We start from the raw sequence: 21,849 nt of genomic DNA, 5'->3' as shown, positions 1-21,849 counted from the left end.
GGCCCCCCGCGCGGCTGCGGGGCTCTCTTGCCTCCTGGTCCCTGGCCGGCCTCATTGCCGGTGGCAGGTCCGACGGCGGCCTTCGCGGCCGCGACCCTCGACGCTGTGCAGGAGTGTTCTGCAACAGGCGGGCGGGTCGGGTCTAGGGTGACCTTGGACCTTGGCCCGCGGGCCTCAGTTTCCTCAGGCGCGCGTCCGGGCCGAGGGTCGGTTCTCCAGGAGCTGCAGCCGAGGGAGCCCAGCGTCGCCAGCTCGCGCGGTTTCCTGAGAGAATCTGGATGTCGCGCTGTCAGTGCAAAATCTCCAGGTCCTGAAGCGGTGGCCGCCAGTTCTGTGTTCTGTTTCCATTCCTAGGCGGGCCAGAGCCGCGGGGCCGCCACCACCTCCTGCCCCGGCTCCTCCCTAAGGCCTCCTTCGCACCGGGCCTTAGTGAAGCAGGGCCAGGGCCGCAGGTTTGGCGCGCCAAGATGCTCTGACTCTGCTTTCTGGGAGACTCATTCCGGAGCGCATCCGAGTCGGCACTCCTACGAAGGCTCCCCCGTCTGGAAATTAGGACCCACCCCCCCTCCTCTCTTCTCGAGCTGTCTCTTTGTTGCAGACCTTGCTTCGTGCTCCCAAAGATTGGGGTTCATTGAGGGCAGTCACTGTTTGGGGGCCTACTGAAGACTGAAGGTGCCTACTCAGATGATGTTGAGTTGAAAATTCTTCAAAAATGCTTTTGACTGTCATCCATGAGGTCATAAAAATTCGTTCGATATCCTTCAAGTTTTACCTACTTGGGACATAAAGCTTCCTTCCTGCTCCCCTCTTAAGCTCTCAACAGTGCAGAATTTGGGAGGGGGGCTTCCTTATGATGACTAGAATGTTATTGGGCCAGAGATACTTAATCTAGGGGCGGGCTTCATCATAGAGTAACTCTCTTAAAATAGAATGAGGGTGTCACCGAGTGAGCTCCTAAGAACATTCTTTATTTCAGAAAAACAGGCGTGGGAAAGGAATCACAACAGGCGCGGCATTCCACTTAATTTTTTAAGATTTTGTCAACTATCAAAATTAGTTACACTGTGAAATGCTGTTTTTCAACTGTTAAGTCAACAAAGATTAAAAAGAAACACTATTGGTGAGCTAGACAGTAGTTGGATTTAGGTTCTACTTTGCTGGTGGGAAAATAAATTGGTACAATCTCCGTTGAGGGAATTTTAACAATATCCATTAAAACACACATTAAAATTAAAATGATCCAGCAGTTCTGTATATAGGAAATTTTCCTATGATTGCTGCATATATGGCACATCAGTGCAAAATTGTTTGCAACAGCAAACAATTGGAGGAAACCCAGATATTAAGTAAAATAGGTTATCCATACAATGAACTGTGAGAGATATATGAAGTTATATGTAAGAGCTAATAAAAAGGAAGGAAATGTAGATTGACAGATTCTCCTGTGACTCTAAATGCCACCTGGAAGGGTGTGTGGCAAAGTAGAATAATAGTTTCCTCTGGGAGAGGATTTAGTTGGGGCATAGGTAGGAGGGAAATTTAAGTTTCAAAATACACTGTACCTTTTTTGTACTTTCTGAAGTTGAATCACAAGAATATTATGTATTCTAAAATAAGTTTGAGAATTCAATTATTAAATATTTCACACTGACAGAAAAGTACAGAGAATCACATACCATTTCTATTACATCCTAATGTTTCATCTTAATTGATTTTTTTTAAAGACATGAAACATTCATTTTTTTTTTTTTTCTGGAAATAATCATGACCGTGAATGCCTATAATGTGTTTATACCATAACATCCACTGTAAGCAATACTGGACAGTGTTTTGTGTGTTTTCAAACTAAAGGAAATTGTCCTACCTGTATTCCGCAGTGTGCTGTTCTTTCTCTGTGTGGCTTTGAGATTTCTCCTAGTAGGTGACTAGCTTTGAGTTATAGTTGGCTCATTTTAACTGTTGTCTGGTATTCTGAGGAATCACTGTGCCACAACACCTATTCTCCTGAGGATGGACATTTTGGTCATGGCCAGTACTTGCTTTATGAACAAGACCGTGATAGGCAGGCTTGAATTTGTTCTCCAAGCTGTGCTCTTTCAGAGTCAGGAATTGGTTCATTTTTCTTCACACCTCCCTCAGCACCTAGCTTAATTCCTTAAATTGTGGTTGATAAATGTCCTTTGCCTGCCCAAGATGGCAATCTTCCTGTTGTACAGTACTCTCTGTACTTGCAGTCAGGCTGTCCCTTCCAAAGAGGGCAGAGGGGCTGCTGTGCTCACAGTGGATGAGAACCTGCGGGGGGTAGGGGTGGGGGCTTGATGGCTGTTTGGGACAGTCCTCATAGCCACCCCCAGAGGAGATGCTCTTGACTGCTTGGTGGTTGTGCTGAGGAGGAAGCTGATGCTTGGCGATAAGAGCTAAGTTTCCAGAGTTGCATTGTTGGCAAGTGGAGCAACTAGCCATGGGGTTTTGAGATGTGAGAGACACAGCCCTAGCCCTCCCCTCAAGGAGACAGAATCTCCTTGTCTGGGTAGATAGAATAACTTTAGTGGCGGAGCAGGCCTTTAGTGTTCTCAATGCAGTGATAGAGGGAGAAGTGATTGAACTAGACCTGATCAATTTGGGGTTATAAGACAGAAAGGCCTAGGAGGGAGTCTGAAGGTGTTCAGAGGATAACAGGTGTCCCTTTTGGTCAAAGGGCTAGTGACAAAGTACAGGGAAAGGAGTGCTTTGAGCTAGATCATGGAGAGCCCCAAGTAGGAGGCAGAGAGCTATAGTAGAAGTCAGGTGGTACACTCAGTGCATTTTGGGGAGCTGGGGAGGATGTGGCAGTAGGTAAGAAACTGGTTGGGGCATCATTACTATGATCTGACCCAAATTGGTGGCTGTGGAGGAATAAGGGAAGGCCACATGAGATGTCAGAATGGCACTAGAGCATCTGCTAGAATGCAAGAGATGGAAAGAAAAAGATTATTGAGACCATAAGGTTTCTGACATGGAAATGGTAGTTGTACCAGTAACAAAGCTAGACTAACTTGGAGGGCTGCTGGCTATATTAGGTGTCAAGTTGCAGGTGCAATGGGGAATGCAGTGGGAAGGCTCTTGGGAAAGAAGAGTGGGCTGGGCAGGTGTGTTGGCTGAAGGAAAGAGGTCACAAAAGGGCAAAATGCCTCAGGCAAGAGAGGTTGGTTTGTAAGGGGTATATGCCTTGGCTTCACATGAGGGTGGGGAAGGAGTGAGTGAGTGAGAAGAGCCAGACTGAGAGGCCAGCACAGAGGAGAACTGAGCCATGTTGGTTGGGAAGCAGTGGAGGGTTCATAGGAAACAGGTCCCGGGGCGGAGAGGAGGAGGCAATGGGGACGTGCTCCTGAGCCCCAGTTATGAGAAGGGAGGCTGCTTCTTTTTGGTAAGTTATGAGTAGAATCTGTTTTTCATTTTTCCTTGTAAAGATACAGTAGGGTATTAGAGAAGAAACAAATCTGGGGGAGTTGATAGGGGAGTAGCAGGAAGTGGGGAAGATAGAGATGTTCATGGCCCTGTGGCAGGTGGCCCCTAGGCTTCTGCCCCCTGCTGGCCAGCTGGCTGGCTGACTGGCTGGTTGACTGTGCTGTGCCCTGGAGAGTGTGAAGCTTGGCTACAGTGCGTGGTGTGGGACTAGCTGCCCCCTGACCCAGAGCAGCCAGCTGTCCATGGTTGCTTTTGGTTGATTAGGAGTGGATGGCAGAAGTGTGTTTGAAGTAGGTTTGTTTTATTGATTAGTTTTTGAGCCTCCTGTTCAAATCTTTTTTTTTTTTTAACATACTGACTCAAGTATTAGAAAGTAACCTTGAATTTGAAACATGATGCAGATGATCCCATATTTGCACCAAGTCTAGTCAAAGTTACTGTGCTTGACTTTCAGAATCTCAGTAAAAAAAAGGCAGGTCCTGGACCCTTCCCTGGGTCTCCCGACCACCACTCAGGCCTGTTGTAATATGTGCCAGGCACTTTGCTAAGCCTTGTACATGTGTGTTTTATATAATGCATCTCCACATAACATCCCAATAAAGTAGCTGCTGTGATTATCACCGTTTTCTAGGTAAGTAAGTTGGCTCAAAGAGGAGAAGTCACTTATCTGAGACCACACACTTAGTGAGCAGTGTGTATATTTGGGAGAGGGCACAGATTTGAGTCTAGATCAGTCTGCGTCCAAACACATATTCTTATTGCCCTACATATAGACCATCTAAGTCAGCTGTCCTCAAACTATTCCCAACCTTTTTGGCACCAGGGACCAGTGCTCCTATGAGAATCTAATCCCTGATGATCTGAAGTGGAGCTGAGGCAGTGCTAGGGCCGGGGAGCAGCTGCCAATACAGATGAAGCTTCACTCACTCCACCACTCACCTCCTGCTGTGTGGCCAAGTTCCTACAGGACATATACAACCCCACCCTCCCACCCCTCTAAGTTATGCAAAACTTGCTTTTAATGAGGTTCCAGGAAAGCAAGTTATGCCTTTAGATAACAGACCCCAATCCTTGTTACACATCTATTAACACATCCATCTATAGAGACTAACTCTGCATTTGCTTTAAGGACCTTTACGGAGATGGACCTGAGGCAGGAGGAGGGAAAAAGAGTAACGTTCTTCCCTGGAGAATGGGGGTGCAATTTCTTTACCAAAAAAGTTGTCACCCAGGTCATGAGAGAGAACGATGTGACAGTAACTACCTTTATGTCCCAGGATTATGAGAGAAGACAGTAGTTGTTCACATTAGTTGTTCTTGGCAAAGATCCCACCTCTTTAATATCGTTAAAAATGATATTAGCTACTTTAAAGATCCTGGGACAAACGTGGAGAACCACATGCCTATTGTAATTTTTTTTCTCTTTTTTTTTTTTTCCCTCCTCTTTAATTCCACCCCTCACTTCCACCCCTGACCTATGGATGTTGCTGTTTCCCCTTCATAACTGGATCCCTGAAGGTGGGGCGTCACCTCCCGCACACTTGTGGTGTGCAGCCGGGTTATGGTCCTTGGCTCCACCTGGGGCGCGAACCCAGGACCTTCTGCATGTAAAGCAGATGTGCTAACCACTACACTGTGGAACCACCCGCCTATTGTTATTTTTATGCATTCATTCTTGCATGGAGAAACCCACTTCTGTTCTTGCTCAATGGTAGAGAGGAAGAGCTCTTGAGAACCTGGTCTGTCCTCATGCTTCATGTTCATCTTTACTATTTCCCTTTTTTCAGTTGAGGAACCTGAGACTCAGGTTGGTCATGCGGTGAATCCATGGTAGGGCGGGCGCTGCAGTTCAGGTTTGTCTGTCTCTAGAACTCTTCATTTCACAGCGATGCCAAAAGAGATACAGTGGGAGGAAGACTCTTGGCAATGAAGGGACACAGGTCATCAGGAAGTCCCAAGTTTGGTCAAGCAGTGGGAAGGGAGAGGGAATTAGGGCTTTTGAGACTACAGGGAAAGTATAGGTAAGCTGGAGGGAGGAACAGGAGCTCCATGCGGAGCAGGTGCCACAGGAAGCAGAGCTGGCCAGTTGTGCAGGATGTGGCATTGCCTCCCTGGCTCATTCCCTGTCCCCTCTGTCTTACCAGCTGACGGCCGAGGTGGTGCAGTCTGGTGTGGTGGTCAGGATGGCAGAGGAGCAGGAGTTCACCCAGCTGTGCAAGTTGCCCGTGCAGCCCTCACACCCACACTGCGTCAACAACACCTACCGGAGTGCACAGCACTCCCAGGCCCTGCTCAGGGGGCTGCTGGCTCTCCGGGACAGCGGCATCCTCTTCGACGTTGTCCTGGTAGTAGAAGGGAGACATATCGAGGCGCATCGCATCCTTCTGGCTGCGTCCTGTGATTATTTCAGGTGAGTTTCATACACTTGTTCTCATAAGTAAAATAACAGGTAATCTCGCTTCCCTGGGTAGATGTGTTAGCACTGATGGTTATTGGGCTGGAGGGGCCAGCCAGAAGCCGCCACATGCCTCCCTTATGCTAAGCTGTTCCCACTACTTATTTGGCAAGAGAAATAGAAGGAGTCTTAGGGTTTTTCTTTCAGCTGTCCCTTTTCTAGGGCATGTTCTCCTTTTTCTTTGAGAGATGATGTGCTTGGCTTCACTTATAATATTGTACCTTATAAGATGAATTTTCTGCTATAAGTACAATATCTTGGTATAAAACAGATTTTTCTTTCGACTTCACTCTGGCTTCCCAACATTTCATTTTGAAAAAATTCAAATCTGGAAAAGTTGAAAGAGTGGTATTATGAACACCTGAATACTGATTGTTAACATTTTGTAATATTTACTTTCTCTCCACTCAAACACACACCTTTTTAAAAGACATTATGACACTTTATGCCTCAGTCTTTCAGTGCCCCCCCACCAATGTTCTTGTAATGACAGTTGGAAGTTCACATGAGCCCTGGTCACTTCTCAGGACCTATGATTGCTGTGGATGCTGAAGCCAGGGCTGGTCGAATAGTCCTGTACACCCATGGTCCACACAGCTACATGGTGTGCGGAGTCACCCCTTCTGTGCCCTTGCCTCGCCATCCACCTCCTGCCTCACACCCCCTCACCCCTCAAGTCTCAGTCTGTGACCCTCTGGGGTTGTTCGTGGCCTCCTGCATGACCCCATCGCAGCAGTTGGCACACCGGGCGGAATTGGTGCCACTGCTCCTATTTTGCACAGGCAAGATGAGGCTCAGAGGGAGTGAGTCCCACCCATGGCCACCTAAGTCCTTTCATTTAGTTCCAATTCTGTTTAATTCTGTTTTGTCTTCAAATCTTGGTCATAGTTCTCGCTTTTTGATTTTAGGAACCATCAAAATATTTATTTATGGTTTAAGTGCTTTCTGGTCTCCAGAGGAGTTTATGGAGAGTGTGACCCAGTGGCGCCTTGGGGCAGACATGTGCAGGGACAGCAGTGTCTTTTCATTTCATGTCAGGGGGTTCAGCTGAGGCCTTCATGAGCTTTGAGATAACATATAGGACTGTGGTTGGGGTGGATTGCTGAAAGCCACCTGCTCAGAAGGCCCAGCACTGTGACCCTCTCAGCAGAGGGACAGCCAGCTTAGGGTCTGTGTGGAAGAGGCCCACAGGGGCTGTAGAGCCAGCAGGACCTCCTTGGTATACCCTCGAAGCCCTTCAGGCTGGAGTTCCTTTCCCCATGCAGGCTTTCCTGACTCACTGTCACACCATTCTTTTTAAAGGACAGTTACAGACACCACTTTTTTCTATTGGATAAAAAGCCTATTATGGCTTTCCACATCCTCCAGGAGTGATTCCTAGCCCGTTCCACAGCCACTGTCAGGTGGGCCTCTGACAGGAGGTGTTCCCCTCTCAGACATGGTCACTCTGCATGCCAGCACACCCTTTCATTGGGAATGGGGGGAATGACAGCAACTTTGGGTGAATCTAGACTCATCACAGATGTGTGTGTGTGTGTACATACATATATATACACATGAAAGAGATTATTCCCAAGCTTTAGCATGTTTATTATTATTTGTTTCAGTTGATTCAGGTTAAAATGATAAAGGACTATTTTTTTTCCCAGTAAGACTGGTGAAAATATGAAAGCTTTGTAATGTCAGGTGTGGGCAAGGGTAGAGAAAAAGGGCTTTGGAGGGTGGGTTGGCCTGTAGCCTGGGCCCTCAGTAGACATCTAGGTGTCTATCCTGTGGGATGTCCTGCCAGGTGCTGAGCAATCCAGTGCAGGGGGCCTGACAGTGGTCCTGTTTTACGTGGGTGTCTAGTATAGCTGTTAGTAAACAGCTGGGCCAGTACCTGCTGAGAGGGAGGGTGGGTGCTGTCCATTAGGGAGTGGGAAAGTACAGGAGAATGAAGAACTGAATCACTCTTCATGTGAGATATGCTTCTCTGTCTCCCCAGAGCTGAATCAATTTTGAGATGTAAAGTTTTATGCGCCTTGTGTGGTGACACAGGGTTGAGAATCACTGTCCTGAAGCTGTGTAGGTTCTCACACCAGTCTTCTCTAGAAGACTGTTTGCCCATCTGTCCTCCTTAGGGGAGACCTACATCTGTCCTCCTTAGGGGAGACCTACAGCAAGGTCTCCTGTTGTCTGGTCATGCTCCAGGCTTTCTTGCCTCTGTGCTTTTGATGTTACTCTCAGCAGCACCACCCTTTTCTGCCTTTCCTTCCCTGTAGAGCATTATCTTCCTTTCAGGCCCTGTGGAAGTGCCTTCTCTCTGGGGAGCCTTCTCTAGTTGTCCCTCACCTTTTCCCAGCCTCTGGCTCTCACAGCCAGCTCCTCCCTGCAGAAAGCTGACTCCTTGGGAGCAGAGAGTTGGATTGCCCTTGTCCTATGAGGTGCTCCTGTGCAGGAAGCCTCCATTGGTGTGCACTCATGCATAGTTTAGGAATCGAATGGTCAGACCACATCTTAGGTCTTCCTTTTTTGGCTTGTGTTAATAACTGTCCATTACACGTTTCTTTTGGCTCCATGACCCTGTGCTCACCTTACTGTCTACTTTTCCTGAGGTGATTCCTGCACTTCTCCCCACCCCTGTATGTCAGAGGGACCCAAGGGCTCTGTCCTGTATACAGCCTCCCTGGGCCTTCTCATCCCTCCCTTAGTTTCCATACTATCTGTGAATTTATAGACTACTTTGCTCAACTTCGTGCCTGTGATTTTGAAAATTTGGATAAAATTTTATAGAAAATATAAATTGACATAACTTTACTCCCAGAAGAGGAAATTATATTTCCACAAAAGTAAGAAGCCCGGATGTGTCTCAGTCGTACCTTTTAGGAATAGACTCATATGCTATTTAGATTTTTTTTTAGAGCAGAGAAAAAGGAAGATTCCAATTTTTTTTAATGAAAGTTATATAACAGTATCAAAATTGGACATACAGAAGACACAGAAGGAAAAGTACAGCTGATTTATGAATGACGGTGTGAAATCTTCAGTGAGACCTGGGCACTTGGAGTTCCACTGAGCCTAATGTCACTGCAGAGCAGCAGAACCTGGCCCTGTAGGGCTTTGTTCTGAAATGAAAGCCAGTTCCATGTTAGAGAATCTTTCTTACAATGCAAGGCATTAATCAAAGGTGACCCAGCATATAACCATTTGCAGACACAGTGAGTGGGCACGTGATAACATTCAGCGTCTATTCCCGCAGCTGAAATGTGTTTGAATAGGTGGGAAAATAGTGAAGTGACACATTACCCCTGCTCTCTCTGCCACTAACGTTTAAAACTATTTTTAAAAGTTCCTATTCATTCATATACTATTTTGCAAATACAAGTCCATAATTCTGAAACCTCAAAAACGCTAAAATTGGATGTTTTTGTTGTTTGTTGCTGAACTTCATAAGTGTATTCTGTAGGTCTCCCAGAGCTGTTTTTGTTTGTGGATAAGCTGTCTAGTTGTTGATTTCTGTGGGAAGAGGTGGAAGCTATGTTCTACATCACCATTTTTTCTGGTATTTTACATACATATATGTGTGTATGTATGTGTGTGTGTGTGTGTGTGTGTGTGTGTGTGTATTTATATATAAAATTTTGGCACAAATTAATTAAACTCAAAACCCCCTGAATTGATGTGAGGATAATATTTTTTTTATCCTCCTTGGTGTGAATCATTATATATTTTTCTTTGGAAATATTAAGGTGTTTGGATATGAGGTACTGACCTAGACTCTACAGGGGTGTGACTTTCTGTATGGCACAGGTACAGTGTTTCTCCAGCTGAAACCTGAATTCTGAAACACACCTAGCCTCAAAGGTTTGGAAGAGGAATAGGGGCCTGAACAAGCCGACGCAGGAAATGTACCTCCCACTGTACATAAGAGGCAGCTCACTGGCATCTTGTGACATCTAGTTGTGACATCTTGGCAGTCGAGGTGGCCCTCATTCTCTTTGTGCTGCAGAGTGTTCTGTGTTGTCTGTGTCCTCCACTTATTTGTTCAGTCCCCTGATATTGCATACTCGGTGAACATTCTTTTTTTTTTTTTAATTGTGATTTAAAAAACATGAAATTTACCATCTTAACTATTTTTAAGTGTACAGCTCAGTAATGTTAAAATATATTCACAGTCTACGACCATGCTACCCTGAACAAGTCTGATCCTGTCTAATCTTGGAAACTAAGCAGGGTTGGGCCTGATTAGTACTTAGATGGGAGACCACCTAGGAAAACCAGGTGCTGTAGGTGTAAAAAATAAAATTAAAAAAAAAATAAGGAAAATATATTCACACTGTTGTGTATCCAATCTTCAGAACTTTTTCATCTTGCAAAACTAAAACTCTGTCTCCATTAAACAATAACTCCCCATTCCCTTCTCCCCCCAGTCCTTGGTAATCACCATTCTTTCTGTTTCTATTAATTTGATGACTCAAGGAAGCTCTTATAAGTGGAATCATATTTGCCCTTTTGCAACTGGCCTCTTAGCATAATGTTTTCAAGATTTATCCACATTGAAGCGTGTGTTGGAATTTCCTTTTTAAGGCTGAATAATATTCCATTGTGTGTTAAGCCGTGTTTTATGTAGCCATTCACCTGTCAGTGGACACGTGGATTGTTTCTACCTGTTAGCTGTTGTGAATAATGCTGTTAGGAACATGGGTGTACAAGTATCTCTTTGAAAGCTGCTTTCAATTCTTTTAGATATATACCCAGAAGTGAAATTATTGGATAATGTGGTAATTCTGTGTTTAGTTTCTTGAGGAGCTGCCATACTGTTTTCCACAGCAGCTGTGCTATTTTACATTTCCACCAGCAATGCACAAGGGTTCCAAATTTCTCCACATCCTTACCAACACTTATTTGTTTTTGATAGTGACCATCCTACTGGGTATGAGGTGTGAACGTCTTTTAAAATTTTTTTTCTCTTTTAAGTTTTTATTTTTATTTAATTTCAGAGTTAACAGAAAAGTAGTAAGACTGTGATAAAGAATTAAACATCTATAGTTGGTTAAAAACAACAAAAAAAGAGTGGACATGTATTTTATTTTTCTTTCAGCCTCTTTTTCCCTCCCTAACTCATTTTGAAAGATGTCAGTCCTACCAAAAAGTTGAAATATAGGTACATGAACAGCTGCACCCTTCACCTAGATTGATGAGTTATTAACATTTTCCATATTTACTTCAGAGTAAGTTGCAGATATGACAGTTTTTCTTGAAATACTTCAATGTGCTTCTTAAGAATAATGACTTTCTCTAACATATCTATAATACCATTATATATCTAAGAAAATCTATAATCATTCCATAATTTAATCTGATATTGAGTTCATACTAAAAATTTCTTAATTGTCCCCAAAATGCCTTATGTCTCTCCCCTCTCCGCTCCATTCAGGATCCAGTCAAGGTTCACGCATTTCATGGATCCTTTCTTAAGGTGAGAAAATATACCTGAATTAATCTAAGACTCACACCCTGCTGGAATGGAGGAGTCAGTGCCCCAGCGTTGCTGTCCTATCTGTTGTGAGTGTGGTCCTAGAGGTGCCAGGGTACACAATAGCACAGTCCTAGAAAGTTCAGAGCTTGTCAGATTGCCCTACAGAGTGAGTCAAAATACCTTGGCACATGGGAGAGCGCCCCGAGGGGCTGCATGTGAAGTCAAATATTTCGGAATAAATGAAACATACATGTGACAGATGTGTGGGGGGATGACTTGCAAGACCTCCAAAGAGACCCAGAGGCTGGCTTGACAGAGACAGGCCCACTGTGTCCATTACAGAAATGATAGTTCTTTCCACAACAGTCTAGATATTTGGCATGTTCCCAATAAAAATACCAAGAAGGTTTATTGGGAAGGATTATACAAACTTATTTTAAAGTTCAAATTTTAAAAAGCAGGTAGTGGCCAGGAAATTGTGGAACAAGGTATAATGAAAGACTGGCCCTACTCTATGTTGATACATATTACAAAGCTATAATAACTGAAACTGTGCTCCTGGTACATGGAGACAGAAAGAGTATTGGAAAAGGATAGGGAGTTTGGAAACACACAAACCCATCAGGAACTTCATGTGTGATAAAGATGACATTCCAGGTAGGGGAGTGACAATGGGGATACCATCTGGGAAAACAAAGTTGAACCCTTGCTTCACACCTTGTACCCAAATAAATTTCAGGTGGCTCAGCCATTTTAAATGTGAAAGATTAAATGAAAAAAAAAAAAAAAAAAAAAACCTAAAGGAAAACATGGGGAAATGTTTTTTGAATATAATTCCAGAAGTAGAAAGCTTTTCTAAGTTTGACACAAACCTCACAGGCAAAGAAATTATAAACTTCCTTTCAAACACTCAAACTTCTTCATGGCAAAAAGCATCATAAAATGAAAAGGTTTGAGATAGAGAAAAAAATTCAACTCATCCAAAAAATGTTGCTACAAATTGATAAGACAGAGTCTAATAGAAAATGGGCAAGGAATCTAGACTATTCAGAGAATAATATGGAAATGGCTCGTAAACATTTGATAAGATTATCTGTCCCTTTGGTTATAAATTTTCTCCCTTATAAGGTTAATAGCATGTGGGCAGTACTGTCAAAGTTTAACTATATATAAAGCCTTTGTCCCAGCAATTGCTTTTGTAGGAATTAATCCTGGTAGGAACATAAGCAAAAAGTCATGGGGGTAGGGCCATCCATTGGGTGAAATAATGGGAGATTAGAATAACCCCAACAGGAGCAGGTTAAATCAATTATGACAGCCTTTACAGGGAGAGGGGCAGCACTAAGTAGACTGATAATGGAACATTTGCGGGGTGTTTTAAGTCAACACAGTTCAGATATATGGACTGCCTCTGGTGATAGTGCTGCCCTGAAGAGGAGAACAGATGACTGGCAGTAGAGGAGGGAGAGGCTTACACCCTTGCACATATTTTAAGTTTCATACTGTATATGTATATTAACCTAGTTGAAAAATAAACTATAAAAATAGCTACTCATCTCCGTGTAACACTGTCATATTTTAGCCCCGATACCTCCCCTGACCACCAGCCTCTTCTCTCTGAACACCTGATTAACTCTCCACTTGGATGCCTCAGGTATCTCACACTGATGGCACCTTGATGGGACTCTCACTGCCCTCTTTGACCTTGTTCCTCTCAAGTCCCTGACTGCCCAGCTGCTGTGCCATGACCCCTTCCAAGGGCCCCGATTCCTCCCATGCTCTGTTAGAATCACTTGGTAAGCATGTTCTCTCAACTGCAGCTCTCCAGCCGTATGGCCCTCTCCAGGGCTGGAGGAACCTTCCTGCCTCTTTCCAGCCCCTCCATTCTGGCCAACAAGCACCTGAGTCAGTCAGCTCATGTCACTCTCCTGCATAAAATTCCCAGGCAGCTTCTCACCATGCTTAGTTTTCACTTCAGACTACCCTGTCCTCAGAGTAGCAGGACCCGGCCTTATCTCACCTCCAGCTCAGTTCCTCCTTGCCCTGGTTGCCTTGCATACCAAGCTTATCCTTGCCTGGGCCTTGGATGCTGTCCATCTGGAATGCTGTCCCCACCTGGAATGGCTGGTAAGGTGCTGCCTAGTCTCATCTCAGTTCCTCTGAATGGGCCGTCCCTGCCCTCATACTCTCCATCCACTCTGCTCTCCCAGCCACTCTCTCCTCAATTAGATGCCTTGTTGAGTTACTTCCCCGCACTTCCACAGTCTGAAATACCTTGTTTCTTTGTTGTTTGTTGTCCTCTGTGTATGTAGGAACTTGCCACTTAACTGTTACTTCTGCTCTTTGAATGGTACCTGGAATTTAGTAGGTGCTCAGTAAATATATATTGGACAGAATGACTTACTGTTTCCCATTCATTATTCTTTCATAACACACTCTGGACTGCTACTGTGATCCAAGAAGCATACTAGTGAATGCAGCAGAAAGCAAGCCAGACATGTTCCATGCTCCCAGGAGGCTCACATGTGACTCCCTGTTGCACATGAAATAGGAGACAGAATAATTCCTAGGGTGGCTACCCAAACTTGATCAGGAGCTTGTGGATGCCTTTTGTGGGATGACTCAGTGCTCAGAGCAAGCCAGTGTCCTGTTGCACACTGGTACGGGGTCAGCCTGCTCCTTGCTCCGGATGCTCACGCTCTTTGCAACTTGGGCCGCTGTCCTGATTAGAATAACTCCTCTGTCTGTATCTTCACTTTTCAGAGGAATGTTTGCTGGGGGCTTGAAGGAGATGGAGCAGGAAGAGGTCCTCATCCACGGTGTGTCTTACAATGCCATGTGCCAAATCCTGCATTTCATATACACCTCCGAGCTGGAACTCAGCCTGAGCAATGTTCAGGAGACACTGGTTGCCGCCTGCCAGCTTCAGGTGAGTCTTACCTTGTTGGAGCAAGGCAGACCGGTAGCCAGACAGGGTTTCCCTGGGCGCCCACTGGGCAGTGGTGCGAGGGTGGGTCAGGCAGGCAAGGACACCAGGCAGTTAAGGGAGACAAGCCGGGTGGACGTTCTCTGATGGTGCTTGGGTGAGCCAGCTCTAGGTGCTGAAGGGCTGCTCCGAAGGCCTTCAGGCCCAGGTTCCTCCTCTGCCTTTGCCCTCTGCTCCTCTACTGGTTCCTTCCCCTCTGCCTGGGTCTCCCTGCCACTGAAAAGATCCCACATGTAAACAAGCAGTGAAGCCGAGTGTGTGATGTTCTGTGTGTGCCGATGCCTGGTGAAGCTGAGCTCCCCCAACTGTTACTGCCTAGGCCCTTTCTGCTCATCCTCTCTATTTGGTCTCATCAATCTCTGAAACTGCTCTCACCTTTGTGTTTGAACTTTAAATACTTGTTTTTCTACAGAATTCAAAAAGTTTTTGAGGCTTTGACAGTGTGACTTATATTTTAGAAGACTGTAGTGATTCTTGGTGGTGTTGGGGCAGTTATCCAGGCTGGGCCTGCACATGCTCTGTCGGACAGCCTGATCGGGCTTGAGAGACATCCGTTCCCACATTTCTTTTTTCTTTTTTATTATTTTTGTATTCTGCACACTCACAAAGACGTAAAAGAAAATCACTGAAACTTAAATATGAAAGAATGCAATTAAATCCACAATTTTATACATTTATCTGACTCACATGACAGTGAAAAATCCCCAAGTATGAAAAATACTGTACTCTTGCCTGCACGTCCTTCTCTTCTGTGTGCTTATGTGCAACACACTATTTCTTCGAATAAATGCATCCTCGTTCTTATTCTTTAGTTTTCCATTTATGTATTCCATCTCCTCCAAGGCTGTATTCCTGTAGCCATCCAGGCAAGCCAGGACCCCTTGATAATTCACTCCAGAATTTAAATTTACCACAACTGGTCATGCAGTGATTTGCTTTAAGAAGTCACTGGGAGTTTGCTCCCGCAGACTCGTTTTAATAGTCCTGATCAGAAATTTGAGAGGCAGGAAATCTGAATTCTAATGCTAGCTCTGCTACTTAATTAGCTCTGTGCCTTGGATAACTCATCATTTCACCTCTCAAGCCCCTGGATTCCATATCTGGTAGCCAGGTTTCAGAACCCCCACTCTAGGCACCCCTCAGGCCTGGCCTCCACCAACAGAAGGGGCTTCTCACATTTCTTAAAAGTGAAACTAAATGCTATGTTGATTTCATTATCCTGACCTTTTTTCAGGTCAGAGCGCATTTGGGGCACTCAGAAAAAATTCAAGTCATAGGAAAACCAACCAATTCAGGGACATGTGAAGGCCCTGCCCTGCGTGGCCTGACCATGGCAGCTCCCTGTGCCATGACCTGCAGAGCGATGCATGGGAGGCACTCCTCCTCTGCTTGTTGGGTTGGTTCGAGTGGAATTTGTCTAGCTGTACATGATGGGTAGATGGAGTTGAGCTAGGGCGGCCTTTATGACAGAAGACTTTCCCGCTGCCTTTTATTCAGAGATCTCTTTTGTCCCCACATTTTGGTCATTGTTATTGGGGACCCCTCATCCAGTTCTTACAACTCTTAACTTCTGTATTTAGTTGCCTCCAGTTCTCCACCCAGGGGCTCACCATCAGTGGCATCTCATCCTCCTTACTGAATGCTCCTGTCCCCACTCCCCTGGTCTATGTCTCATGACCATTTTGCCAGAGCCTCCATGTTTCCTTGAGCCCTTCCATCTTCATTCCCTGTGTCCAGGTTTGGATAAGTCATCCTTGTAAATGTTACCTGTAGCTATTTCTGTGCTCTGTTTTCATGTCCTCACCTTTATCTTGGCCACCACCTCTCCATCTATACCTCCCAGCTGGTCTCTTTTGTCTTTCTTCTCTGACTCCATCATGTACACCGTCACCAAACCATCTTGCCAAACACTGCTTTCCCTCTCCCACCCATCAGCTCAGAGACCTGCCATCTCCCTGGGTCACTCACGGCAGAAGTTTGGCCAGTGCTCCTTAGCGTCTTAATGTCTCCAAGGCCATTTTGGGGTGCTACATGGGAGAGGGAGCTCCCACTTTACCTCAAGCAGCCTAGCTTTGTTTCCTTAATATAGTGGGCTTCTGTGCAGTGATGCTTTTAAAGCAAGTTTTATTTGGCATAACAGTTCCGAGTCCCTAGGCCCACCTGATCATGTTTGTTAGTGTAGCCACTGGTTGTGGGGGGCTTGCCCCCATGTGCTGTGCTCTGCGCCAGTTTAGGATCAGACACCTCATGGACCTGGGTTTGAATCCCAGTGAGATTTTCCCCCTGAGTCACCCCCAGCAAATGAGTTCCCTCTTCCAAGCCTCTTATGGTGCTCCTGCATGGTGGGCCCAGGGTGATTCCTCTGTGAGATTGTACCCAGCAGAGGGCTTGCTGCTCTGACAATGAGGATGGGAAGGAGAAGGCAACACGGTCCTTGTGCAGGAGACTTGGGTTCTTCAGAAACTGCTTTTCACAACCACTCAGGGCTCTTTGCTCTCATCTTCTACCCAGAACCTGGTCCTAGATGTCCTGCCCACGACAAATTGGTAGTGGTATTTCAGGAAGAAAAAGCAAAGCAGAAGCGAGGGCTAAAGGAGAAAAACAGATGGTCAGGTGAAGACTTTTGAACCTATCAAAGCACTCTGGGGACATTCTATGTGGGGAAACACATGCCTGGCACTTTTCAGGTTACCATTCAGCCCTTAACATATCACCTGGCAAGCACTAAATGTCTTGAATTAGACAAAATAAAAAATATTTTAAACGTTTATTAATAAACTTTAGATGCCAGCAGAATTATAGTATGTGCACTAGTCAATCTGTTGATGATGCTGGTTAAGTTAGGTATTCCTGTTTTTAGAGAAATTCCAAAATCCTGTGTTTTCTGAAGAATTTAGCAGTACCTGGGCAGCTTTCTCAAGAGCCTTTAACCTCTGTCTCCTTTATCTGTCATGCTTTGGTTATCTAATCATAGGGTGCCCTTTAAACCCGTGGCCCAGTTCTGAGCTCCCACCTAAGCGCAGTCCTCTCTCTTACTCTCCTTCTAACCTCCTTGTTCTTTTGGGTGGTTGGGAAGGGGAAGGTCCAGGCTACCTGGGAGCCCCCTTTCTGCGTCGTCCTCTGCCCAGGTAGGATGGTTTCCAGCTTTTCAAGAGCTCTGAGTCAGGTTCCCAGGATGGGTGCTGGGCAAGTGTCTAGGTTTGCCCTGTTGGTGGTTCTTAGTGCGTGGGTGGTTTGGGGTCCTTCTGGGACGAGGTGGGTTCCCTGGCCCCGAAGCTTTGGCTGGTCCTTCGGTTGTGGGGATTGTGGCAGGAATAAGGAGTTGAGTGTCTTCTAGAGAGCTGGGAGTGGGAGGTGGAGGAAGGTTCTGGGTACATTCCCAACCAAGGACAGTGACATGGTGGCCATTGTGCTGCTTCTGGCTTCTCTGGAGATCTAGTACTTTTGATCTAAAAGACAACTGACACGTATCAAGGGCCCACTCTGTGCTGGGAAGATCCTATGCATGATGTCGTTTGTAATTTTGCTTCTCTACTTGTCCCTACATTATAGATGAGGAAACTGAGGCTCAGAGAGGTTAAGAGCATTCCTCAGATTGCTTCTGAGCCGGGATTTAAACCCAGTCCGTTTGTAGTGAGCCACAGTTGTCTCTAGTGTTGAGGAAGCAGCCGCACCAGCCTTCACACCTGGAAAGTTGGGGTTGGTTGGGGTGGACCCACTACAGAGGATAGCCACATATCAGCCGACATTGTCTTCTATGCCGTTTCCCAGGCTGATGGGTCTTATTCTCTTCATAGATCCCAGAAATCATCCATTTCTGTTGTGATTTCCTCATGTCCTGGGTGGACGAGGAGAACATCCTTGATGTCTACCGACTGGCAGAGCTGTTTGACTTGAGCCGTCTAACAGAGCAGCTTGATACCTACATCCTCAAAAACTTTGTGGCCTTCTCAAGGACTGACAAGTACCGCCAGCTTCCCCTGGAGAAGGTCTACTCCCTCCTCAGCAGCAACCGCCTGGAGGTCTCCTGCGAGAATGAGGTGTACGAGGGTGCCCTGCTCTACCATTATACTCTGGAGCAGGTGCAGGCCGACCAGATCTCACTGCATGAGCCCCCCAAGCTCCTTGAGACGGTGCGGTTTCCCCTAATGGAAGCTGAGGTCCTCCAGCGGCTGCACGACAAGCTGGACCCCAGCCCGCTGAGGGACACAGTAGCCAGTGCTCTCATGTACCACAGGAACGAGAGCCTGCAGCCCAGCCTGCAGGGCCCGCAGACGGAGCTGCGGTCAGACTTCCAGTGTGTCGTGGGCTTTGGGGGCATTCATTCCACACCGTCCACTGTCCTCAGCGACCAGGCCAAGTACCTGAACCCCCTGCTGGGAGAGTGGAAGCACTTCACTGCTTCCCTGGCCCCCCGCATGTCCAACCAGGGCATTGCGGTGCTCAACAACTTCGTGTACCTGATCGGAGGGGACAACAATGTCCAGGGGTTCCGTGCTGAGTCCCGATGCTGGAGGTAAGAAAGGGCCCCTGGCCTTGCCTTGGTCTGCTGGTGATGCTGTTGTGCAGGAGTCGTGGGCTCAGAAGGCTGGTTAGGGAGTGGGTTCTGCATGGGCACACGATCACGGGCCAAGGCGTTTGGCTTTTTAAATTAAACTTGTGGCTTATCAGGTGTACCTCTGTTTGTGAAATAAAGTCTGGATTAATTCAGAGAATGCAGAGGGCAGTGAGATGAGGAAAAGGGACTCTGAATGCTTTATTTCATTCTTGTCTACTTCCCTTTCTCACCCTGGATCACCCCTGTTATCTTGGTGAGGAGCTGGGTTGTGATGGTACTGTGGGCTGAGCACAGGAGAGGGGAGCCGATAGCAGGAAGGGCAGTTGGGCCTCAGAAGGAGGGGACCTAGGAGCTGGGAGTACTGGACAGGGCAGCTGCCCGCCCCTTTCATTGTGCCCTCTCTTGAGCTTTGACATGTCTTGTCCCAGTTTCCCTTTGCATGTCTCCTTTTGCTCTTCTGACCACAAGCCTGTGGTAGAGGACCGTTTCCTGTTGTTGCTGTTCTGCTGAGTGCAGTCCTCAGTCCAGGGGAGCAACAAAGGCCGACAGGCATCTCTGTGCCTCATGCCACATACCTGCTTCCTGCCACCCCACTCTGTCATCAGCCATGTGCTGGGCACGAGGTCCCTGGAAGAGGCAGTTTTCTGAGAGGGGGTTTTATGGGCTGCCATGGTCTGTAGAGGCCTCAGCTCTGTCAGTCTATGAGGTTGGGATCTCACAAATCCATTTCTTTGGATAGAGCAAGGGAAGTAGAGCAAATTCCCATGTCCTCAGCTACTATTAGATTTCCAGGGCCCCCTCCACTACACTTTGGTTTGATTTCTTGAGATTTGGTGCCTGTGGGAAGTTTTCACCCCCCACAAGCTGAATTTGACACTGCAGAGAGAGACAGAGATTGCCAACTGTTTCTGGCATCTGTGAGCTAGGTGCTGAGCGGGTTTATACCTATGTTTTCATATTCTGGGGTGGGGTCTGGCTTAGCCATGCCTCTTGGAAGCAAGCATGGTGACCAAGACCGAGGAGGATACAGCTGTTCCTCAGCCACTTCTGATCTGGCCCCAAGAAGTGATAACCTTTGTTAAACCAATGAGACCCAAAGCTTGGCAGCATGTTGTAGTCAAGTAGGAACACAGGTGAGTTCTGAAAGGTGGAAACAATACCTTCTTTAATACCAAATGTCCACGGTGGGTGCGATAGCACCAGGTTCATGCCTTAAAGCTGGTTTTTTTGGGAACCCAGCCTCTCAGTTGGAGGACCAAGGTCACACTTCCCTGCTGAGCATCCACATACCTTCAAAGCAGACTTCTCCAGGTATTGTGGTCTCTAATCCTCAACACATGGTGAGGCAGCCGTGTGCCTCAGGGAGGCCACACTGTGACAGTTGGGGATGCTGTCAGCACGAAGTCTGTCCTGTTACATGAAGTTTCACTCAAAACTGGTCTAAATTTCTCTTTCTTGAACATGTGCTATGAGACCCAAGCTGGACTCTGGAAAATGCTAATATCAGCTTCTGTGATTGAGAACCAAGCCTCAAACTCCAATCAGGAGGTTGGATCACTTTGGCAGGTCGGATTGTGAGACCTGCCTGGCAGAACCAGGCGCTACTGAGACACTTGAGTTCAGAGCCTCTGGTGAAGTGGCAGGGAGAGCCCTGGGATCTATCATCTCTACAGAGTGAAAGTTTCCTTAATCTATCAGTGAACTCTTAAATCTGCTGGATCGGTCTTAATTTCAGTGATCTAAGAATTTGGTTCTCTTCCCTTTCTCCCTCTATAGTTCACCAGCCTTAGAACTCATAGTCTCTCAGAATATAAAAAAAACTAGATTTTGTAGTAAATTAGGGTTTGCATTTTAAAGAGCTAGGGATAACTTGGTTATTTCACCAGGTTATATCTTAAAGCATTGGTACAGAAACTATAATAAAGGTGCCCCTCTTGGAGCAAATTGTATTTGCCTCTAAGATAACCAGTTTCTTTTCTTTTCTTTCTTTCTTTGCATCTATGTTATCCACATTGCTTTTGCACCTTTTCCAAAACTACAGCTCTGTGGGCTATTGAATACTGACTGTACAACTTACCTGATAGTAGCTGGTTCCATGTTGCCATGTGCCCTGACTCAAAATAATTTGTTTTTCTCCTTAGGCATTTCCATGACTATTAATATTTTAAAGTATATTTCAAAAAAAAATGTTTTACTTGTTATAGACTTTATTAATAGTCATGGGAATGTTTAAGTCATGGAAATACAGAAGAAAAAGTCTACTAAATTTAACAAGGACCCCAGAACATATTTGTACCAACTCTAGATTTCACTTCTGAGTTTGTAGTAGGATGATCCAAAATTTGCACTCAAGTGACTAAAACAGTTTATATTCTTATATGCAATAATAAAGCTTATTTTTATTAGAAAAAGAATATTACTTGGGGATTTATTCTGACAAAGTGTAAAATTAATCTTATAAAGAGGAAAATGTGAGATACAGGACATAGTGAGGAGGTAAGAAATCACCAAAACTGGTTATCTCTAACTTATTAATGTATGGTGTATGTGTCTGTGTGTGTGTGTGTCCTTGAATCTGAAACCACAAATCCAAGTGACCGCTGCCTAGGAAGCTGTGAGGTCATGAGACCAGTAGGAAGTAAGTGGGATCGTCTTGAGGGTCTCGTCTCACTCTGGTAGAAGATTCTGACTTGTGCTTGACTCAAAATAGGGAGAAGAGACATGTACATGAACGAGTTTCATGCACAGGAAAGGTGGTAGGAAGCACCATCCTGGCCAGCTGACAGGGCCTCTCAGTACTGCCCCTGGACTGGCTGGGCCACTTGTCTACAGCCAGACCTTAACCTGGCTGTGCCCTCGGTCATTCATGTCTCAAATACCATCAAGTGGCCCTTCTTGGTCTCCGTAAGAGACCTTTGCTCGCCCCAGGCCCCGCCAGGTGGATC

At 46.0% G+C, this 21,849-nt stretch overlaps 1 protein-coding gene and 2 pseudogenes across 5 annotated transcripts in view; 2 read left to right on the top strand and 1 right to left on the bottom strand.

The window, feature by feature from the left end:
* The first annotated feature begins 61 nt into the window (after window positions 1-61).
* The window catches only part of KLHL22 (kelch like family member 22), a 34,614-nt gene continuing 12,826 nt past the window's right edge, over window positions 62-21,849 (top strand). The window contains exons 1-5 of one of the 5 annotated variants that reach the window (XM_025044503.1): window positions 62-307; window positions 5,592-5,857; window positions 11,319-11,360; window positions 14,124-14,289; window positions 18,144-18,862. In XM_025044503.1, the coding sequence (XP_024900271.1) occupies window positions 5,631-5,857; window positions 11,319-11,360; window positions 14,124-14,289; window positions 18,144-18,862 (1,154 nt within the window). In that variant the 5' untranslated portion in view covers window positions 62-307; window positions 5,592-5,630. The other 4 variants (XM_015586863.2, XM_025044502.1, XM_015586864.2 and 1 more) reach the window with 4 other exon arrangements.
* Window positions 10,056-10,174, top strand: LOC112477253 (annotated as a pseudogene).
* Window positions 14,847-16,514, bottom strand: LOC102887486 (annotated as a pseudogene).

This window comes from Pteropus alecto, unplaced genomic scaffold (genome assembly GCF_000325575.1).
Source record: "Pteropus alecto unplaced genomic scaffold, ASM32557v1 scaffold113, whole genome shotgun sequence".
Classification (NCBI taxonomy): domain Eukaryota; kingdom Metazoa; phylum Chordata; class Mammalia; order Chiroptera; family Pteropodidae; genus Pteropus; species Pteropus alecto.
This window is presented reverse-complemented; position numbering and strand designations above follow the sequence as displayed.